The sequence below is a fragment of the Gallus gallus genome, chromosome 21 (genome assembly GCF_016699485.2).
Source record: "Gallus gallus isolate bGalGal1 chromosome 21, bGalGal1.mat.broiler.GRCg7b, whole genome shotgun sequence".
Taxonomy (NCBI): domain Eukaryota; kingdom Metazoa; phylum Chordata; class Aves; order Galliformes; family Phasianidae; genus Gallus; species Gallus gallus.
Window position 1 is genome coordinate 1,838,577 of NC_052552.1, and position 18,598 is coordinate 1,857,174.

At 41.3% G+C, this 18,598-nt stretch overlaps 2 protein-coding genes across 5 annotated transcripts in view; one reads left to right on the forward strand and one right to left on the reverse strand.

Annotated features, from left to right (window-relative positions):
* CFAP74 (cilia and flagella associated protein 74) overlaps positions 1–18,598 on the forward strand; it is a 68,341-nt gene that overhangs the window by 6,103 nt on the left and 43,640 nt on the right. The window lies entirely within an intron of this gene.
* On the reverse strand, positions 697–17,289 carry GABRD (gamma-aminobutyric acid type A receptor delta subunit). 4 transcript variants are annotated; one of them, XM_046903237.1, is made up of 10 exons: positions 16,963–17,289; positions 12,509–12,577; positions 10,826–10,938; positions 10,253–10,320; positions 9,181–9,401; positions 8,556–8,638; positions 6,918–7,055; positions 5,853–6,008; positions 5,046–5,257; positions 697–4,507 (listed from the first exon to the last, which is right to left on the reverse strand). In XM_046903237.1, the coding sequence occupies exons 3-10, from the start codon at positions 10,932–10,934 to the stop codon at positions 4,208–4,210; spliced, it is 1,287 nt and encodes a 428-aa protein (XP_046759193.1). In that variant the 5' UTR covers positions 10,935–10,938; positions 12,509–12,577; positions 16,963–17,289; the 3' UTR covers positions 697–4,207. The 4 variants fall into 4 exon arrangements, with proteins under 4 accessions (XP_046759193.1, XP_046759194.1, XP_004947450.2 ...); XM_046903238.1 differs by lacking the exon at positions 16,963–17,289 and adding an exon at positions 15,013–16,308; XM_004947393.5 differs by lacking the exon at positions 12,509–12,577 and having other exon boundaries at positions 5,853–6,005.

Consider the following 18,598-nt stretch of genomic DNA (forward strand, 5'->3'; position numbering starts at 1 on the left):
GAGATCAGATGTGTGTGTTTTTTTTTTAATAAATATCCTAAGAAACTTTCAATAACCTTTTGATATCTGTTCTGCTGCACAGACACATATGCAGGGGGTGCTGTTTTCCTCTTAATGTGAAATGCTTTCTTAGGTTAATGACTGAATATTTAAAATGAGAGTGTTCTTATTAAGTGTTTTGTTGTACCAACAGCAGAAGCCTCATTGAGTTAAATTGGTTTCGCTACATTATCTGTTGGATTAGGAACCCTGTTAAGAACTGCTGCGAGAGCTTTTGCTTTAACTTGAATAAATGCTTCCTTCTTGCCCAGAAACAGGACAGGCTTATCTGTATATTAACCTTCTAATAGTGCTGTCACTGCAAGCATATCTTTCAAACTAATGATGCAACGTCTTGTTCTTTGTCTTGTGCCTTCTGTTTCTTTTCGACCTCTTTAGGTAGCAACAGCTATTTTTTAACATAAATTCAGTAGTCTGCATAAGAGCCCCACAGAAAGCACTCATGAGTACAGAATGGTCCTTTCTCTTCTGTTGTCAAGGCCAAATGAGAGTTTTATGAGGCCCTGGGTGCTGAAAAGGCAAGACTTCATTATGGGATGAAATCCCTGAGGTTATTTTGATTTTCCTTATAATGTCTTTTATCTTTTGGTTCAATAGCTGGAATGTCTATTTTGTCCATTTTATAGGAGCTACAACTTCTATACAAACTATGCTTTATTAATGCTTGACATTGAGAATGATTACATTAATACACATCCCACTTTCTTTCTCACAGACACACCAGGATTTTAGAGCAGTACTCTAATTTGATGAAAGGAATATAAATACTTCCAGGTACAGCCCTCACGTATATATATTTCTTTCCTGATATTAGTACAACCCATCCAAAGCTTGTTAGCCTTCTAGTGACATTAGATTTCGTTTATTTGTTTATTAAGTGTGCCATAAACATAGAGTTGATTAGGGCATTGTCCTTAGATATTAATAACGTATAATGGTTTTCAAATGGAAAACAAAACAAAACAAAAATGTAGAACAATCTCAAATGTACAGAAGCTTCAGTTTTATTCAAAATTCCAATAATTACACAATACTCCTGTACTAAAGTCCCTCCTGTAAAAGAGTCTGAATGGCATCTGTTTTATTTCTGGCTTTGGAAACACATTTCAGAAAATATAACTCTTCACAATGGAGGTGTTCTGTCTTGTGCTGCTCTGCAAGTGCAGTAGCACGAACACCTGTTCTCCCTTCTGAGTCATCCCATTCCTGGGGTGGACACAACTGCCATCTGTACTCTCACATTCTGACTTCCTGAAATATTCTGAGGTTTTTTCCCACCCCTTTATTTATGCTTCTGTTTACAACTTTGTGACAGCCTAGCGTTCTGGCTTTGGTTTTGGTGTTATTTTTTTGTTTTGTCCCGGGTTGTGGTTTTGGTGGTTTTTGTTGTTAGGTTTGTGGATTTTTTTTGAGGGAAAGACAGTAGCCACCCTTTACTTTGGGCAGTCACAAATAGCTGTACACCTTGAAGATCTGCAGTCGAGTACAGAAAAATTCATTGAATAAACCTTTTGAAGAAGTCAGCAGGGTGTGCAGCCAGTGACTGTCACCCAGGTGGAGAAGCAGCTAATTTTGTCCAATAACCCCCTGTGATTACCTCAGTTGGCTTCAGGGTAAGGAGTTGTGTCAGGTGCACAACTACAAACTATTACTGCTGAAGTAATTAGATTAGACATTGCCTTTAGAATGTATGCAGCCACTTTCTTACTAATTACCCTAAATAACCAGACACTGTACACTACAGGGACTAGATCACTGCTTTTTTCCTGTTCTGTAATAACTTTAATCCCAAAATCATGGATTATTTTAGGATTTATATTCTGTAGGAAGTTGCTACCACTATTTTCTCTGCTGTATTTAGTCAACCATTTCCCTTTATTGTAGTTACGTACACTGAAAGGCAATGATAATAGCTAGTGAAACTGGCTGGATACAGAAAGGAGCCCTGATTACCTTCACATATAAAAGGAGATGCACAATTTTATTAGCTTTCTGAGTAAGATGAAACAATGTTTTAATTCAGTAAGTAAGTCTCAGGAACTATGGTAAATTGCAGCACACAAGTACTGTTTGAGTGCACATACCTAGTTGGAGGATGACAGTTTCTGTGTCTCTCAAAAGGGTTTTGCCTCTGTAGAACTCAAAGCCTTAGTAAAGAAATCAGTATTATTATACCCATTTTGCAGATGATGCAATGAAACAACTCCAGGAAGGTTCACCCCCACGTCAGCGGCAAGAGCTTAGTGCAAAATCCAGGTGTCTCAGTCCAGGGCCAGACTGATATGAACTTTCTTGAAAAAATATAGCTTGATGATGGTTTGCACCTTCCAGCATATGGCTGGCAGAAAATGTTTCCGTTATAACAGAAATAATCCATGTGATCCTCAGCCTGACTTACGATGGGATCGTATTTTATATTATAGCTCAGTTCAGGATCGTTAATTTTCTTCAGCGCATTCTCTTACTTCAGTGATATTAAACAAATCTCTTTTTAAGTTACAAATTTGTGTTAAAATGGTCTTTCAGTTCTGGTCATATGAAATCCAGCCACGTGTCACAGACAGGTAAGGTGGGAGGGATATGTGACACAATGCTTGTCTCCTCCTCATTGCAATTCCATCTGTCACTCATCAGCCGTGCTCATCTTCCAAGCCCAGCACCATTCTTCTCTCAGTTGCATCCTGTGTCTTGTTTCATCCTGCACCTCCTCATGCTCTCTTCCATAGCAGCTTTCATTCATCTCCTTAGCCTCTCTCATTCCCTCCCTCTCTCATGTAGTATTTTCTGTTGCATCTTCTTTCTCTAGATTTGGAACAACCTTTTTCTTTCAAGGCACCAGAAGCAAAACAAACAAACAAACAAAAAACAACAACAACAAAAAACCCACAACCCAAACCCAATGTTTCCCTCTTGAAGTGTCTTAAATACGTCTGTTGTTTTAATCTATATCCCAATCTATTCACTGTGTTTTTTTGATAGTGATTAATTATGAAACATGTACTTGTTGTGAATACTGCCTTCATTTGCTGAGATCCCTGGATGAAATATTACTTTGTATGAGTATGGTGAGAGGATCCAGTCTTGAATTAAGGAGTGTGTCTGAGTTCTCACACATTTCACTGTCAAATAAGGGAAATGAAGAAGCCTAACATTATGTCAGCCACTGAATAAAAATGGCAAAAATATCCAAAGCGACTGAATGACTTAAAGCCATTTATGATATCTTTGAACTTCACTCAGCTATTTAGTGCCAGATGCAAAAAGGATATTTTCAGAGGCGCGTGGGGCAGACTGTCACTGAAACTAATGGAAGAAATTCTGAAGTCCTTCCTGAAAACTGAGTTGGAGTTCCTTCATTACCAAGCACCTCTGAAATTGTTAGTGATCCAACACAGAAAGGCTGAGCTTTCCCTGTGTTTCTGAACCACTTTTGTCTGCTTTGGGGCCCACTGAACTAACAAAGGTTACTATGCTTAGGTGTTTAAACTTTCATTAGCTTAGATCTGAAATGTAATGCTGTCATTATTAACAATTCAGTACAATTCTATGTAGTGCATTTTATTTCATGCTGTGACTAAGAGCACTGAAATGTTTTCAATACTTTATCTAAGACAAAGGAAAATTCAATAAACCCCCACTCACTTCTATTTTTACTTTTATCACGGGATTTTTTGTGATTAAAATTTCCAGCTTTGCCACTTGCATTAAAGTTAGACCATTCCACAGAAAATCATTTGTGTGGAAGCTAGGAATTAGCTGTTCCACTATGGAAAATGAAGTGCTCTGAGTGTGAGAGGCTAAACCTTCATTACTTACCAACCCTTCAGGTGGAGAAAAACTATGGTAGTTTAAGATTTAAACTTCTGCAGTTATGTACATATGAAATGTTTTCTCATTGTAAGAGAGGAAACAAAAGGAGCTGGGATTGTTGAGCAGAGTACAGTTCTTAATATATCAAATCAGACTGGTAACAAATGCTTTCTCTTGCTGCTTTAGTAGGAATTGATTGCAGGAGTTTCTTGACTAGAAATGTCCCAAGGTCACTGGAAAATATTTTGAGAAGAGATGGTACAATACAGTTTCAGCAAGGACTTTTCAGTGTGTTGGTACTGTTCGATTCTTAGCTCTTCACAAAGTTCTGTGCTTTTTACATTGTGTAGGCAACCCAGTATATAACATTGACTGCTGCAAAGGCTGCTGGGAACACTGCTCTGGCATATATATCGATGGTATCAGCATCGATGGGCTTAAAGAGGGACTTCAGACCACTCTTTTTATCCAGTTTCATCTCTTGCTGCTGTTTAGTCTCTCCAGTCTCTATTTCTATTGTGCCATATGATCCAGGCAGACTTCTGGGGATTCGGTGCTGCCTGTTGGAAATGGCCAGTTCCTGGCTCACACCAGCTATGGAGAGGGAAAACAGAACAATGGCATTCTTCACGTTTATCTGCAAAGGAAAGAGGAAAATATATAACAGCAATTTATAGCAATTTATACTTCATCCAAAGAGTGATAAATGGTATTTATCATTTGCTTTGGCAGAAAGACCTCTGAAAGTTTCTGTGCTACCACATCTAAGGTCTGGCTCTAAGTATATTTTGAAAGTATAAGTCTTGAGAAAGGCTTTGCATCTCTTCTTATTTGTTTTCCTTTATTCTCTATTTCCCATCTTAAATACAGCAACCAATCATGCAAGGATATGTTGCAGTTAGTGTAGTGCTAACTGTGCGTTAACAATTAGATTCAGTCGCTTGCTATATTAACATGACAGAAGTATCAGAGAAGTGGAAAGGGTGCTAGATAATGTGATCTAGGCTCTGTTTTCCTATGAAAAGCTGGACCTGATGGCCTTTCAAGGTCCATTCCAACCTGGGCTGTTCTATAATAGTGTTTCTATAAAAAGATTTTACTTCCATAAGGAGAAAACTTTGCAATGCAGAGCCATTGCTTTTGCAAATCTTTTCACACTACTTGGGCTTACTGACCTCTCCACTCTGCCTTTTCGCCTTGATCTTGTTCTTCTGCTTTTTCATGTAGTCAGCATTGAAATGTGCAAAAGCATATTCTACCAGTGCAGCAAAGACAAACACATAGCATATCCAGAAGTAAACATCAAGTGCCTTGATGGCAGATGCTCGTGGAAGCGAAGATCGGGCACTGACCATCAGTGTAGTCATTGTAAGAACAGTAGTTATGCCTGCAGTGTGGTATGAGAAAGCTCCTTTAGGTTTCATAGCACAGATTAATGAGCACATTTACAAATCTCAAACTGAGAAATACTTTTCACAGTAGAAGACCCTTAATAGTATGGTTTCTGATTTTCCAAATGGGATTTAAAGAGCTTGTAAGGACTGTACATTTGTATGACTAAGGCAGCTTTGAACATCTTATCTTTGGTTTTCTTCTAGTTCTGGATAAATAAAACAGAAGACTTACTCTCTAAAACTTTTGGGTCTGGACTTGCAACCCTTACTCGGGCAAGCAGACGAACAAGCTTTAGGAACACCTTTTTGTCACAGTTCCAGTTTCTTCAGATCAGTCCTTTTATATGACTGCCTTACTTTCACTATTGCTTTTAGCCATCTCTAGGCGTTTTTGTTCTTTGTTGAGGTAACTGCTCTGATAGCACAACAGAAATTAAAGCAGGCAGGAAATATTTTAAAGGACACTCTCTTCTGCAAACTTAAACACAGTATTCATAAATGCATCTGAATGGAAAACGGTACATTAGAGAGCATAATTACAACATCAGCATACCCTTTCCTGTTAGATCCCCAATCTATCTGTCTTACCTAATGACACTCTGGCAGGCACAGCTGACTGACTGATCCAGAAGGATACCCACGACATGGCCACTAGTAAGATAGAAGGGACGTAGGACTGAATGATGTAAACACCTCGGTTTCTTCGAAGGTGGAAGTGGAGACTCAGCCTGGGAAACTGACCTGCTGACAAAAAGTGGAGACAAAGAAAGATTCCGACCGTGTGAGCAGCAGTTCAACTGATATGCAAAAGAACATTTCCTACAGTGATGCAGATCTACATTCTTAAATAAAATTCTTTTGGCCAGGGATCACAAAAAGCTTTGATGAATCTTTTTTGATTAGTCCTCATAAACCCTGCATGAGGGTTTGTGCAGTTCTCATCAGCACAGTTAGCTAAGAATAGGTCAAATGATTTGTCTCAGGTCATATCAATGCCAGATCTGAAAATAAAATCATGAGTCTTCTCAAATAACAGTATTGCTTCAAAATGTGTACTGTCTTATCATCTGCTGTAGAAAGTCCTCCAGATACTAAATTTAGATTTTTTAAAAGGCCAAGTTAATTTCAAACTCAAAAAAGAGCTTAGAGGAGATGTGCAGCATAAATGAGGATCTGAATACATGAAAGAGGATGAAAAATCAGCAGGAAAGAAATGACTCCAATCTTTTACAAACATTGCAATAAAGCCAGTGATATACATACACACCACTGACTTCTACTGGGTGGAATTAGAATGATTTGACTGTACGTCATAAGCCTTATAATATTAGGTCTAATGGAAATTTTCCTTATGCAAAGTTGCAAATTAGGTCAGGAAAATTTGAGTTATACCTTATCAAGCACTGTCTGACTGTTTCGTACAGTATTTTCTCAGGCATATAGAGCTAAAAGACATAATATACTATGGTGGCTACCTGCAAGCTAAAGGTTACCATTTTTTGCAAACATGAGCTACAGAAAATTCATATCAGAAACCTAACAGATTATTTAAATTATTTACTTAGGAGGAGGGATTCTCTATAATAGAAATAGATTTTCCTGTATGAAAAGAATAACAGATACTGTCCCTGAATTGAAGACAGATCCTGTTACCAGATTTGAAGTTCATCAGTTCTGTTGTAAACTGGTAATTAGTAATTGTGAATTGAGCAAGCTGCAGCTTATCCAGCCCATGGATCTCATCCTGGTTTTCTGACCAGTGGTAGACAATGTCCTCTGAAGAGTAACCATCTGCCAAAAGAAAGCAGATTAAATGCAAAGCTTGGGGAAGAAATTAAGAACCTAGAGGGCTCATTGTGGAAGTGCTGTAATTCCTCTGCTATTCTGATTTTCATTGGTCCCACTGCAAACATGCTGTGATTCAGTCTAGATAAATCACTATCCTGGCAACATCAGTGTTTCCAGGATCCCATCAGGGGTAGCTTTCCTACAGGGAGAATAATCCGAGTTGATTTGCACTGACTAACAATATGTGGTATGGCACAGTGCACTTCGGTGTCATGAGAAATGCCCATGTGCCTGCTCACAAGAGCAGAATAGCTGCTGCTGTAGTGCTCAAACTAGGCTACCTGCTCCAGTTAGAGAACAGCAGTATAGCACAGACCCATGTCCATTCTCAAACGAAGAAGCTAATTTCACAATCACCATGTATATCAGGCTATTAATTGCTGTAGTTTGGCATAGGTGGCAGCTGGAAGAGAGGCACAGGGTACCAGGGATAGGAGAGAAGGATAGGAGATACATGAATGAATTTACGTAACATGCAAATCCATAGGAAATCAGTCTTTGCTGGTGTTGTTGTTAAGGCACAACTTGCTACAAAACCACTTTGTTTCTTTAAAGAGTCTTTCTTTTTACTTCTTTGTTGCACTGACATCAAAATCCTCAAATTCAATTAGAAAACTCAACCACCACCAAAATTCCCTGCAGAACTTGCAGAGGGAGAGAACTGATTGCTGGTTCAGTGTCTGCTGCCTCTACATTTGGTGATTACATAAGTAAAACTGTAGATTGCTATTTTTGACAGGATAAAATGGTATTGTGGTTAATTGCCTAGAAAACAAAGTCAGGGCTAAAAAATGAAAAACAGAATCTTAAATCAGTAGGGCAGTGCTTCTGCTTAGGAACCACTACTCATATATCTAGAGCCCTGAGGTCCTCTAGATTCCAAAATATGCCTTCATTCTTCACTCACCTTTTTGAGCACAAATGAATTTAAGCCAGTCCCTGAAACATTCTGATTGATTTTTGTGTAACAGATGGCTATGCAAAGGTTAGGCACAATCACATACATTAAAAATAGGGAATTCTTTCTTTTTTTTTCTTCTTTTTTCACAAAGGAAAAATAGCACACCAAATTTTGCCCACGGGCTTCTCTACATCTTGCTGGACTTGATGGAAACCTCAGTAATGCTAGTGAAAAGACTGTCACAATTCCACGAGGCTTTACATAACACACAAAGTTCCAGACATTTGTCTTCAGCAGGACTGCAGGTTGTTCAGCTTTACTGAATTAAATCCCACATCTTTAAACTGGAGCTGAATGAGTATAGAAAAGTCCACCACTGACACACAGAGTAAGGGATGTGTGTTTGTACCCTTTCTTTCTAAACCCATTACATTTCACTGCTTAAAGCAGAATCACTCCAGTAAGTTCCCTCAAGCTAAGAACCATATATGCAGGCTTTAAGCAAAATATAGGTTACATGAAATGCTGTACTCAGCCCTTACAGCTCTCCAAGTCCAACATGCATTCCTGCTCATCCATTGGGTACTTGGAGAGGTCCATGTCACATGCCACCGTTGAGGTAATCCTGTCCCAAGCAAAATGATCACCAGTTAGTGGCATGCAGATAGAGCTGTGGAATTGCTTTTTGCTTGGAATTCAAAGACTAAATGGGAAACTTTGAAACATTACTAATAACAATTAACATTACTAATACAACAAACTATTTTCAAAATACTCGCAGCAATTCTCTTTGCTAAATATACGTGAAACAGGGGTTTGGGGCTGGGAGGTGAAGAAAAATCAAATGCTTCAATGACTTCTGATGACAAAAAGGACTTTTCTGAGTCAAGTCTGCTCCCTTCCATTGTCCCTGAGTTCATTTCTTCCTTAAGGATGGCTTTGAATGTAGAATTTCAAATGTACACATACCCATTTTCAGAATGGTACACAATTATAATAGTTACTGAGTTCAGGAAAAGCACTCTTCCAGAGTGAAAAATACTTTCTTTGATTTAAATTAATAATTATTTTAGGAAATTTTCCAGGGGAAAAAAAGAGTGATTACTTTTATAGTCTGTTCAGAAAGTGAACACATGGCAGGGGACACTTGCCCCCCGTCCTGCTTACCTTATGCTGTATAAAATGACTCCATCTGGTTGGAGCCTGATAAGTTTGTTTTCCACAGTCACGTCATGGAACCAGGCAGACTTGGCGTTTACTATGAAGGTATCTGGCAACCAGAGCTTGTCCACAAAGCGGCTGTCCAACCCCAGCGTTTCATTGGTGTGGTTGTAAGACAGACGGTCATCTCGCCAGCTCTGGTGCAAAAATACTGTCATAGTGTATTCCTATGACAAGAGAAATCCCAGTTAACAAGCGATGCTAAACAAAGATGATAATGCCTCAGTTCTTGGTCAAAAATAACTGAATTAGTTTAGAAATGTCCCCTGTGCACAAAGGTATTTTTATACTCTGCCATAGGACTGCCCGTGCATTTTAATTTGTCATATGCTTTTACCTTGGGTAATCCCAAGGTATCAAGGAATTATTCAGAGTCAGTGGTACACATACCACGTCGCAGGAATTGCATATGTTGTACTGAGGAAAGCCTGTTTATTTATCTCCATAAGCACTGCCTTTGTTTTTGGAGGATTTTTAAAGCAAAACTAAAAAACTCAGGTGAAGTTTTGTATCAGTAGTAATGGGAAAGGGTGGAGGGAAAGTTCTGGATTTCAAATTCAATCTATTGTGTTTCAGGAGTGCAATTAATTCATACAATGTTTGGCTGTGAGATTTCTAAGCTGTTACACTCCATTGCTTCACTGAAAGGTTTTCACGTGGAAAGGAGGCACATCTCACAACCCTTAGCTTTCTGAGGGAAGTATGTGTGGTGAAAAGGAATGTGAAGAGCAGTTTGAGCTAGTGCTTAAAATCAGGCTGTTAGTGGTGCTCAGTTCCAAACACACTAACTTTAGTCAGAAGTCTCAGTGACTTACACATATCTAGAGTCTTTTCATTGCCAACTTCTGCCCAAACAGAATCTGCCTGTGTCCTAAGATAGGAAGTTTGTTCTTTGTGGTATCTTCTTCTGACAGTCTTTCCACTCCAGACACATAAAGGATCACCTGTCTCTTTCGCCTTCTGCACCTTCTGTCACTGCACTACAGACATTCACAACTAAGTGTAATTCACAACGTACCATGTTCACTTCTGAGATGTGGTCAATGCTGGCTACTTCAATTGCAAGAGCAACATTAACAGGAGGACCTGAGAAAAAATGTTTGAATGACATGATTTACATCATCATAGCAAGCTGAGTACGTTGATGACCAAAGACTGTTAACTTTTTCATAGAGTGAATTCACAGAAGTGTTTTCCATTGTGTCCTCAGTTTTCAACAGAACACCTCCCTTCACTGATAAAGGAAATGAAATGCAGTCAAACTACTGAAAGTTATGTGATCACTTCCAGAAAACATGACATCTAGTTTCAGATAAGACACCGTGTCTTCAAGCAAACAGAAAGTATTGCCACAATGTGATCCAAAATGACTTCAACTTCGATATCAGTGGTTTAAGAACTGTAGCAGCAAGAAGGCTGCACTGCTAATTTTTGTCTCAAGTGGCAAAATAAACACATTGTTTGCTACTGTTTTCAGGATCCAAGTATAAGATTAACACAACTTCTTAATCATGTAGAGGGTGAAGTTCAGATAAACATCAGAGGGTAAAATAATTGTAAGAAATAAAAGGCATAACTCTCAATTTCTCACCTCCAATCCCAGGCCTGAAATTACGTGCATAGCCTTTCATCAAATCATCCAGGTTGGGTAACCAGGATATTTCGATGTTGGAGCCTATGTAATCTCCGATGTCAGTCATAGCTCTAGGTAAAGAGAATTGGTATCTTTTAAAACTTGCCCACGTTTACAAACATGAAAATAACAGCAAATGGAAGACATTGTCCTCTTTTACTCCCTGACCACCGACAGTAAAACCAGCTAAGCATGAGTGGTACTTCAGAAGAACAATACTGTTTACAGGTAGAAGATCATTTCAGATTTTTCTGTGTAAATCAAAACGTATTCCAGGAAAGCCTGCAGCTTCTGTCTGTAATAGAAGTAGTTACTTTCAAAAGTATTTTTTTCTTGAAGAAAAGAGTTTTAGAAATGCAAGGAAAGCACAAGGAAACCAAGATACTTTGTATACTGCACGAAATGCAGCTATCTGGGTAGCTGGATTGAGTGTAGAAAGTGAGGATCAAGAAAGGATGAATCTTTTCAAATGCAATGCCAAAAAGTGTAAAAATTACTGAACTGGAATTTGGATTTAACATCTTTGATGCTGTGAAAAGCCCCATTAGCCCTCTGAAACTGAAAAAGCAATGCTAAGTAGAAGGTGTACAGACACCTGTGTGATGCACATATATGGTCTAAAAGGAATTTTTTAAATGATCAACAGAAAACAGTGAACCATTGGAAGTGGCATCCCTGTAGTCTTAAGTAACACTGTAGATATTCCATAATCTCTTACAAACAAGGCAAGCTCAAATTCTCTTCGAAACTGAGCTGGCAGGCTTCATTTGCAGCAGATCTGTGCCTGCTCACATAATCCCTCTTGCCAGCGCTGTGATTGACACAAAAGGAATAGATAAATGGAGGACTGTGACAACGTCTACCACAACTATTTGCAAAGAATTGCCAGTGGTTTGGGAGAGGCATCTATCTGAGTGCAGGTACTGTATCGGAGCTGTCTGAGCACTGTTTGAGCATCTCCCCCTGAGGCCAGCAGGAAATACAGCATTTGAGAGATCTATGTCACTAGTAACAGAAGAGAAGCTTGTTAAACACTGACGAAAGACTGCAGAGTAATATACCATAAATATATTCTGCCTTGCTACTTACATAATTTTCTTAGAGTGTTCATGCGACATTGACCCAAATAAAGCACATGGTTTTTCTCTCCAAAATATGCCAGTCCGGGCATTCAGCTCAGCACGTGCCGTTACTTCTAGCTCTTCTGAGTAAGGATCTTGGCAGACTCAATGCCATATAATTTGGAATAAAATTTAAACAAAGGCTTTGAAGATTTATAATAGATGTGGTAATGCTTTTTTTTGTTCTCTATCACATCTCACCAACTGCATAAATTCTTTTCATCAGACTGCTGTTTCCTATGTGCTGCTCTTACATCCTTCCTGGTGTCAGTTGTTACTTAAATAAAATTATTATTTCGTAGTACTTTGCAAGATCCAAGTTGTGAGGTCTGACTTTTGTCTGCAAGACCATCAGTCACTGCAGTTCTTGAAGTCTTTGATTTCTGTTCCTCACTATACTATTTCTGAGAATACTGAGGGTGTCAGTTAATATGGAAAACCAAGAATTATTTAAATTAAGACTTTGGCAGATTAGAGAACCAGACGGTCTTGAAAGTGCTTTGTTTAGAGATGTACTCACTTGTGTGAGTGTGCAGCAATTATCCTGTGTCAGTATTCCCTTGTAATGGCATTTTGGAGAGTCAGAAAGCTAAAAGGAAGTCAAAATGACAGAGCTGGGTTAAAAAAACGTGGGCCATATCTTGCAGTGTTTTAAGCAGATTAGTATCTAGAGGGAGTTTTACTTAAATATCCATGACACAATTAAAAAGAATCTGGTTTCTATTATTAATAAAGCCTTAAGGTCACATCAGTGTAACAAATTTGTTGAAGTTAGTAGAGCTATATGCACTTAACACCAGCGGGAGTTACAGAAGTATTACACTGCACCCAGATCTGTGCTTTAAAGTGACATGAAGGATGGTGGGAGAATTTCATTCATCCTTCATAAGCAGTGGGGATTATACATGGCCTTAAATATTGTTCATGTTTTCTACCTGAAGAAGGAAGACCAGCGTAGAAAATATGCATTGGAAGTGATTAACTTTTTGTAATGTAAGCAGTAAAGATTAAAAGAAGGGAAACCACTAATAGTAGAATTAGCAAATTTGCTTCCAAATGTAGGCTGCTGTCAAGCTTGTTTTAGTAAGAAAAGGAATTTGTAAAAGTAAGCTGTTGGCTTGTAAAATCCAAGGGATATAACAGCTCATTGAAAAGCTTATCTGTACATTGCACCAGGGCAGAGCGGGATGCCCAGGTGACTGAATAGCATTCTCATGTATACTAATGGCACTCTGGAAGCCATTCTCAGATCTGAAGCTGAGGAAGATGGTTTCTTTATCTCAGCTCTTTAGACACATCTCATTGCAAGCAGATAATTTAAGAATATATTTTCATCTGTACAAATGTGGAGTTTCAGCATTGTGAGAAGTTCAACAGAGCTGGTTGTTAACAGCAGAAAACAGATTACTGTTGTTTAAACTATAAAAAAAAAAAAAATTAGTTCCCTTATATAGTAGACAAAGGAGAGAGGAAATCACTACTGGTAGACCTGGAAATACTAAGAAGTTCTCCCTTGCTTAACAAAATTATCCTTGTCACAGGTTGGGAAAGCAGCTCTAAGCAACAGATCTCAAACGATAGAGCAAAGAAATCCATCTCCTTTAGAGCTAAGTATTCTCAGTTCTTGAATCAAGATACATATTTACTAGAATCCTTCCTTTTCAAGCTGACATCTTTCTCCCAGCTGCTATGGGACCAAGATATTCTATTCATCTGGAATGATCTAGAGAAGCATCAATCAACTTGGACAGCGTGTTTTGTTAGAGGTTTCAGGCAAGTGAGATATTAGCCTATCTTCACTGCCTTCTGGAACACTGCTTGAAAATGGTTGCTAGATATTTATCAACATTACTAGAAAAAATCTGGTACTTAAACTGAATGAAGGAAAGAGGCAACTTATATATTCTGTGTGAATAAGTGCATTACAACGGCTCATTAAGATACAGAAGTAATACTATTTTTGCACAACAGTGCCAGTAGCTCTAGCAGCAGTGCAGAAGGCTCAGCAGCATCTCTGTGGCCAACAAGGTACCCGTTTCAGATCACACTTGTAGGGAGAGTGCTCTAACCTTTGGCAAAGACATACTGCAGTGGGATGTGGAAAATCACTTTTTGCATCTCCCGTTGCTTCTTAAATCTGCTAGCCTGACTGATTCCATTTGGGACAGTGGCATAGTCGCTAAACCAACCTTATGACTTGAAAGATGGAAATACCAGTTTGATTTATACTAAGGACTGGGGTGGAGTATATTCCCTTTTCTGTGAGATAATCTTCTGGGGGCATATGGCCCGGATGTCACCGCCACTCAAGAAAACTTCTTTCTTGAGAAAAAGACAAGGAATATCCAGCAAGGTCAGTGAACAATCTGGCTTCTGTCAAGCTCCAGGATTATCCAGGGCACTGTGTGTATCCTTCCCATCTGCCATTCCTGACTCTAAGTGAGGCTTGCTGTAAATATGTTCTGTATTTTGAAATGTAATTGAAAAAGCATTAGGCTTAATTCATGGCAACCTTTTGAACATCAAAGCTCCATCAAAGCGCTAAAACTCTCTGAGTTTTAAGCGACAGAAAATAGACCGCTCGGCATATATTCACGTGTTAAAGCTCCTCTACTGCCATGACTAGAAGTAAAAGACTGAGGAGGGTACGCTGCAGAAGAACAACTGTATGCAAATGTATAGAAGCCATTTAATATTGTAGGATCCTAAATATGAAAGACACACCTATTTTTAATTAGAGATTCATTACGAGACTTGTATTATTGCAGCATCCAAAGCATATCAAACTCTGATAAAACAGCCTTTGCCCAAAGAGCTGGCAATCATAGAAATGCCAAATTTCTTGCCTCCTATCATGCCTCAAGCAGACCAAAAATCTTTTTCAAAAACATTCACCTGCAAACAGCACTGGCGTAAGGAGAATGTGCTGACTGAGGGTGAATCAGGCTCATTCAAACAGCACACGACAGAGAATTGCGCCAAATGCAGCTCTGTTAAGCACTCTCACAGGGTACTCAAACACACCATGAGGAAGCAGGCTGTGTGCGTTCCCCTCTCCTCTGCCAAACCTCAGCATCACTTTAACAGGTAGCTTTGCCTTTGGGAACATCTCATGTGGTACCACCAAGTTCAGAATTCTCTGAAACCTTCTTCTTTTGCATCCTGGTGCTCACACCTGGCAGTGTGCAGCTGCACATCGCACACAGGGAATTCCGCACCTTTGGATGTCCTCTGTCACCAGAACTATGAATCAAATCACACTTAGAAAACAAAATCAGAGCAATAACAATGTATCTTTTGATAGTTCAGCCTGTTATTCTGAAACCACTGTATCCGTAAGACACTGCTCTCTGTAAAACCCTGTAAAAAGTAATAAATCATATGCCAGGACTCTCATAAAGAAAAATAAGAAAGTTAATGTGCTTCTTGGGCTCTTCCAAGAATGATTTCATGCATCAAAAGCCACCTATGTGTGAGTAATTTTAGTGATGCAAAGGTAAAAATCTGTTTTAATTACATTTAATAAACTCATCAAAAGGACACTTGCAAGCAAGATTACTGACTTGTTTGAGGATTAAAGAAGGTTCTGCCGTAGCCGTGCTAAACCCTGAATCATCAGAAAACTGTGCTGTGCTAAACAGAGCAGCTTTCTTTGAATATTGAATGTCTTACACTTGGGCATATTTGAAAACTACTGCAAACTGAACAGCTCGAAATTCAAAAGCTAGACTTTGCCTTTCTGTGCTCTGTGCCACGAGTCTATATATTGCTAACAAACAACGCGTCACCATTGTGTAACTGGAGGAAGAAAACCAAGTAACATGCAATTAACCCAGCATAATTTATCTAAAAAATTGCAGGTTGCACATATCCTGGCAGTTACTGTGCCTGGAAACAGATCATGAAGACAGAAGCTGAGAAGACTGATTGCTTCTTAGAATTCTTTTCTTTTCTTTTTTAATATCCAAACACTACTTTTCAACCAAAATCCTCAGTTCTTATCGGAGTTCAGATAGTTCAGGATCATTGAAATGATGGGCAAGATCTTGATGCCTTTTGGTCATAAGCAATATCTTCTCTGCCTTCAGTGTCACACTGCATGGCTTCAGGGCACGGAGGTGTCGGGGTATGGCCCAAGGTCATGGGATACATCATTGTGTCAGTCCTGGACAAGAGCAGCTGACACTTCCTCTGATGTGGGGTCCTTTTCCTTCCCAATGGAGAATGATGATAAGATCTCACTAATTAATCCCAAAGGCCACAACTGCATTGTTATGTCTCTGCATCGTACAGCGCTCTGAAGTTATTAACAATGTCTATAATACAGAAGTGGGAAGACCCCTTAAATATCACAGCCACCCGTGCTCTGGGTGATGTAGGCATGTTTTTGCATGCAGCAAGTCCTTTTTAACTCCCCCTCTGCTTTCATTGCATAATCTGGCAAGCTTTTTCCAAATCCAGCCTCCAGATCAGTAGAGAATATATAGAGAAGATAGCTGGTTGCCTAGCTAACACCTTCTGACTGAATGCGACTGCGAATCGCAAACATTCAGCTTGGGAATTTATTATTTAAAAAAACGGTGTTCTTCAAACTTTTCCCGAGATGTTCACCAGCCCCATCCCTGCCCCTGAAGCCCGGAGGAGCGCTGACCGCCGGGACGGCCGCAGCCGCCTCTGTCCTCTCTCTGTCCGCCGCGCTCCGAACGGCTCCGGGGGCGGTCGAGGGGCCGGGGCTGCACCGTGCGGTGCGGAGCTATCGCCAAAAGGGATTGCCCATAATTTAGAGCGAGTGCCGCGAGGAGAACTCTTCCCCAGGCATCCTGTTCGAAGCACGCCCCGCGATTAACCCAAGAAACCGCTGCTCGTCCGCCCCACGTCCTCCCGTCCGTGCAAACGCGCGGAGAGCCCCTCGATGTCGCCCCGCTCCCACTGGGCGCCGCAGCCCCGGGAGGGAATGGGAAGGGGCTGTCTTACCTGATGCACCTGTGCTGCTGGGTGCACAGTAGGACCAAGGCAGGAAAAACCCAGGTGAGAAATTCCATTTTACTCCCATGTATTAGATCGCGGCGCACAAAACCCAGGCTCCCCGGCTCTTTGGGCAGCTCCGAAGCTCCGCCGGTGGTGCCATCCTTCCTGCGGCAAGTTGAGGCTCAGTTTCAGCGCCGTATCGCTGCCGGGCAGCGGCGACGGCCCCCGCCGTGTCGTCCCCCCGCTCCGCTGCGCTCCCCAGCCCCGCTCGGTGCCTCCCGGCCCGGGGCTGCCCCGCTGGGCTCCGTCCCGCCGGGAGAGCCGGATGGGGGCAGCGGGATCGGCTCAGCAGCGCCGCGCTCCTCCTCCGCCCGGCCGCTCAGCGGGCTGCCGAAAATAGCCCCTGCAATTACAGCTCCATCCCACCCAGCGCGGGAGAAAGAGAACTAGAAGTGTTCCCGAGACTGCGGGCATGTCCCGTGCAAATCATCGCCGGGAGCAGAACGAGGAGCGAGGCGGCCCGGGCTGCATGCGGGAGGGAGGATGCGAGAGGGCCGCCCCCGCCGCCGCCCCCCGCCCGCTCCCCCCGGCCGCGCTGAGCTGCAGCTCCGGCCCTTTCCCCGCGGAGCAGCGCGGATTGGGGGCGGGGGCTGCGCCCGGGACGGGGGAAGCTGCGATCTGTGCGCTCTCTAAAAGCTGTCCCCGACCGGAGGTGCGACGCCGAAAACGGCGAAGCCCGGGGTGTGCGAACTTCTGCCTCAGCGCTTTCATCGCTCCGGAGCGAACGTCTGAGGTCAGCGGGCGGTAGATGACACCGCTGCGCAGCCCAACCAGCAGCGCCCCGCTCGCGTTTCGGGACCGGGAGGCACCGGCCGCGCTGCCGGGGGCTGCGGGTTCAGCCCGAAGGTCAGACGCGACCTTCTCCTCCGTCTTCGCTCTTTTCTTCTCTCCTCCTCCTCCTCCTCCTCCTCCTCCTCCTCTGCTTTCTGCTGCTGTTCAGTCCAGAATGGCAGTTTTAAAACCAGCCCACAAAGGAAACACTGTGTAGGAGACATTTTAAAGAAATTGTATCGTAAAGCAAAAATGAATGCGTGGATCCTTTAATCAAATGAAAGGATGCCCGCCAGGGTAAAGTGTTTGGTTTACCCTTTTGTATGGTCGACTTTTTCATACTGATGAATACTATTATTCTAAATGGCAGCAAAGGGACGACACATTGAGGGCAACAACTGATGTGACTGGGAAGAACAGCTGTACACATCATCTACATATCGTGTACAGATGTACACAGCCCATACACAGGGACACATGTCAGAAATATGTAGGAATGAGATGGGGTTTTATCTGAGATCCTTTCTTTGCACACCGTGTCAGGCCATGCCTGCCCCTAACGCACCCCAGGAGGACAAGACCTACACGTCGGCTCTAGCAGTTGGACTGTTGGATGAAAACTGGTTTCTTGGAGGAGGGAAACCAAAAGATCATTAATGGAACCTACAGGATGAGATACAGAACAGAAAGATTTTGTCTCTCTGTAAAACAGAGCAGATTTACACCTTTTAGGATATTTTCAGTTGACATCTTTTCCGACTCTTCAGGCTGACGTTCAGTGAGCTGTGTACCTACTCTGAGAATTCCTTGG

Excerpts from the sequence above, each read along its gene's own strand:
- GABRD (XM_001234040.6), bottom strand. The coding sequence starts at position 17,030 with ATGGAATTTCTCACCTGGGTTTTTCCTGCCTTGGTCCTACTGTGCACC. Across the intron at positions 9,402-10,252 it reads ACATCTCAGAAGTGAACATG|GAATACACTATGACAGTATT; the intron begins GTACGTTGTGAA and ends CTCTTGTCATAG. Across the intron at positions 5,258-5,852 it reads GCCTGCCAGAGTGTCATTAG|GCATAACTACTGTTCTTACA; the intron begins GTAAGACAGATA and ends ACCACACTGCAG.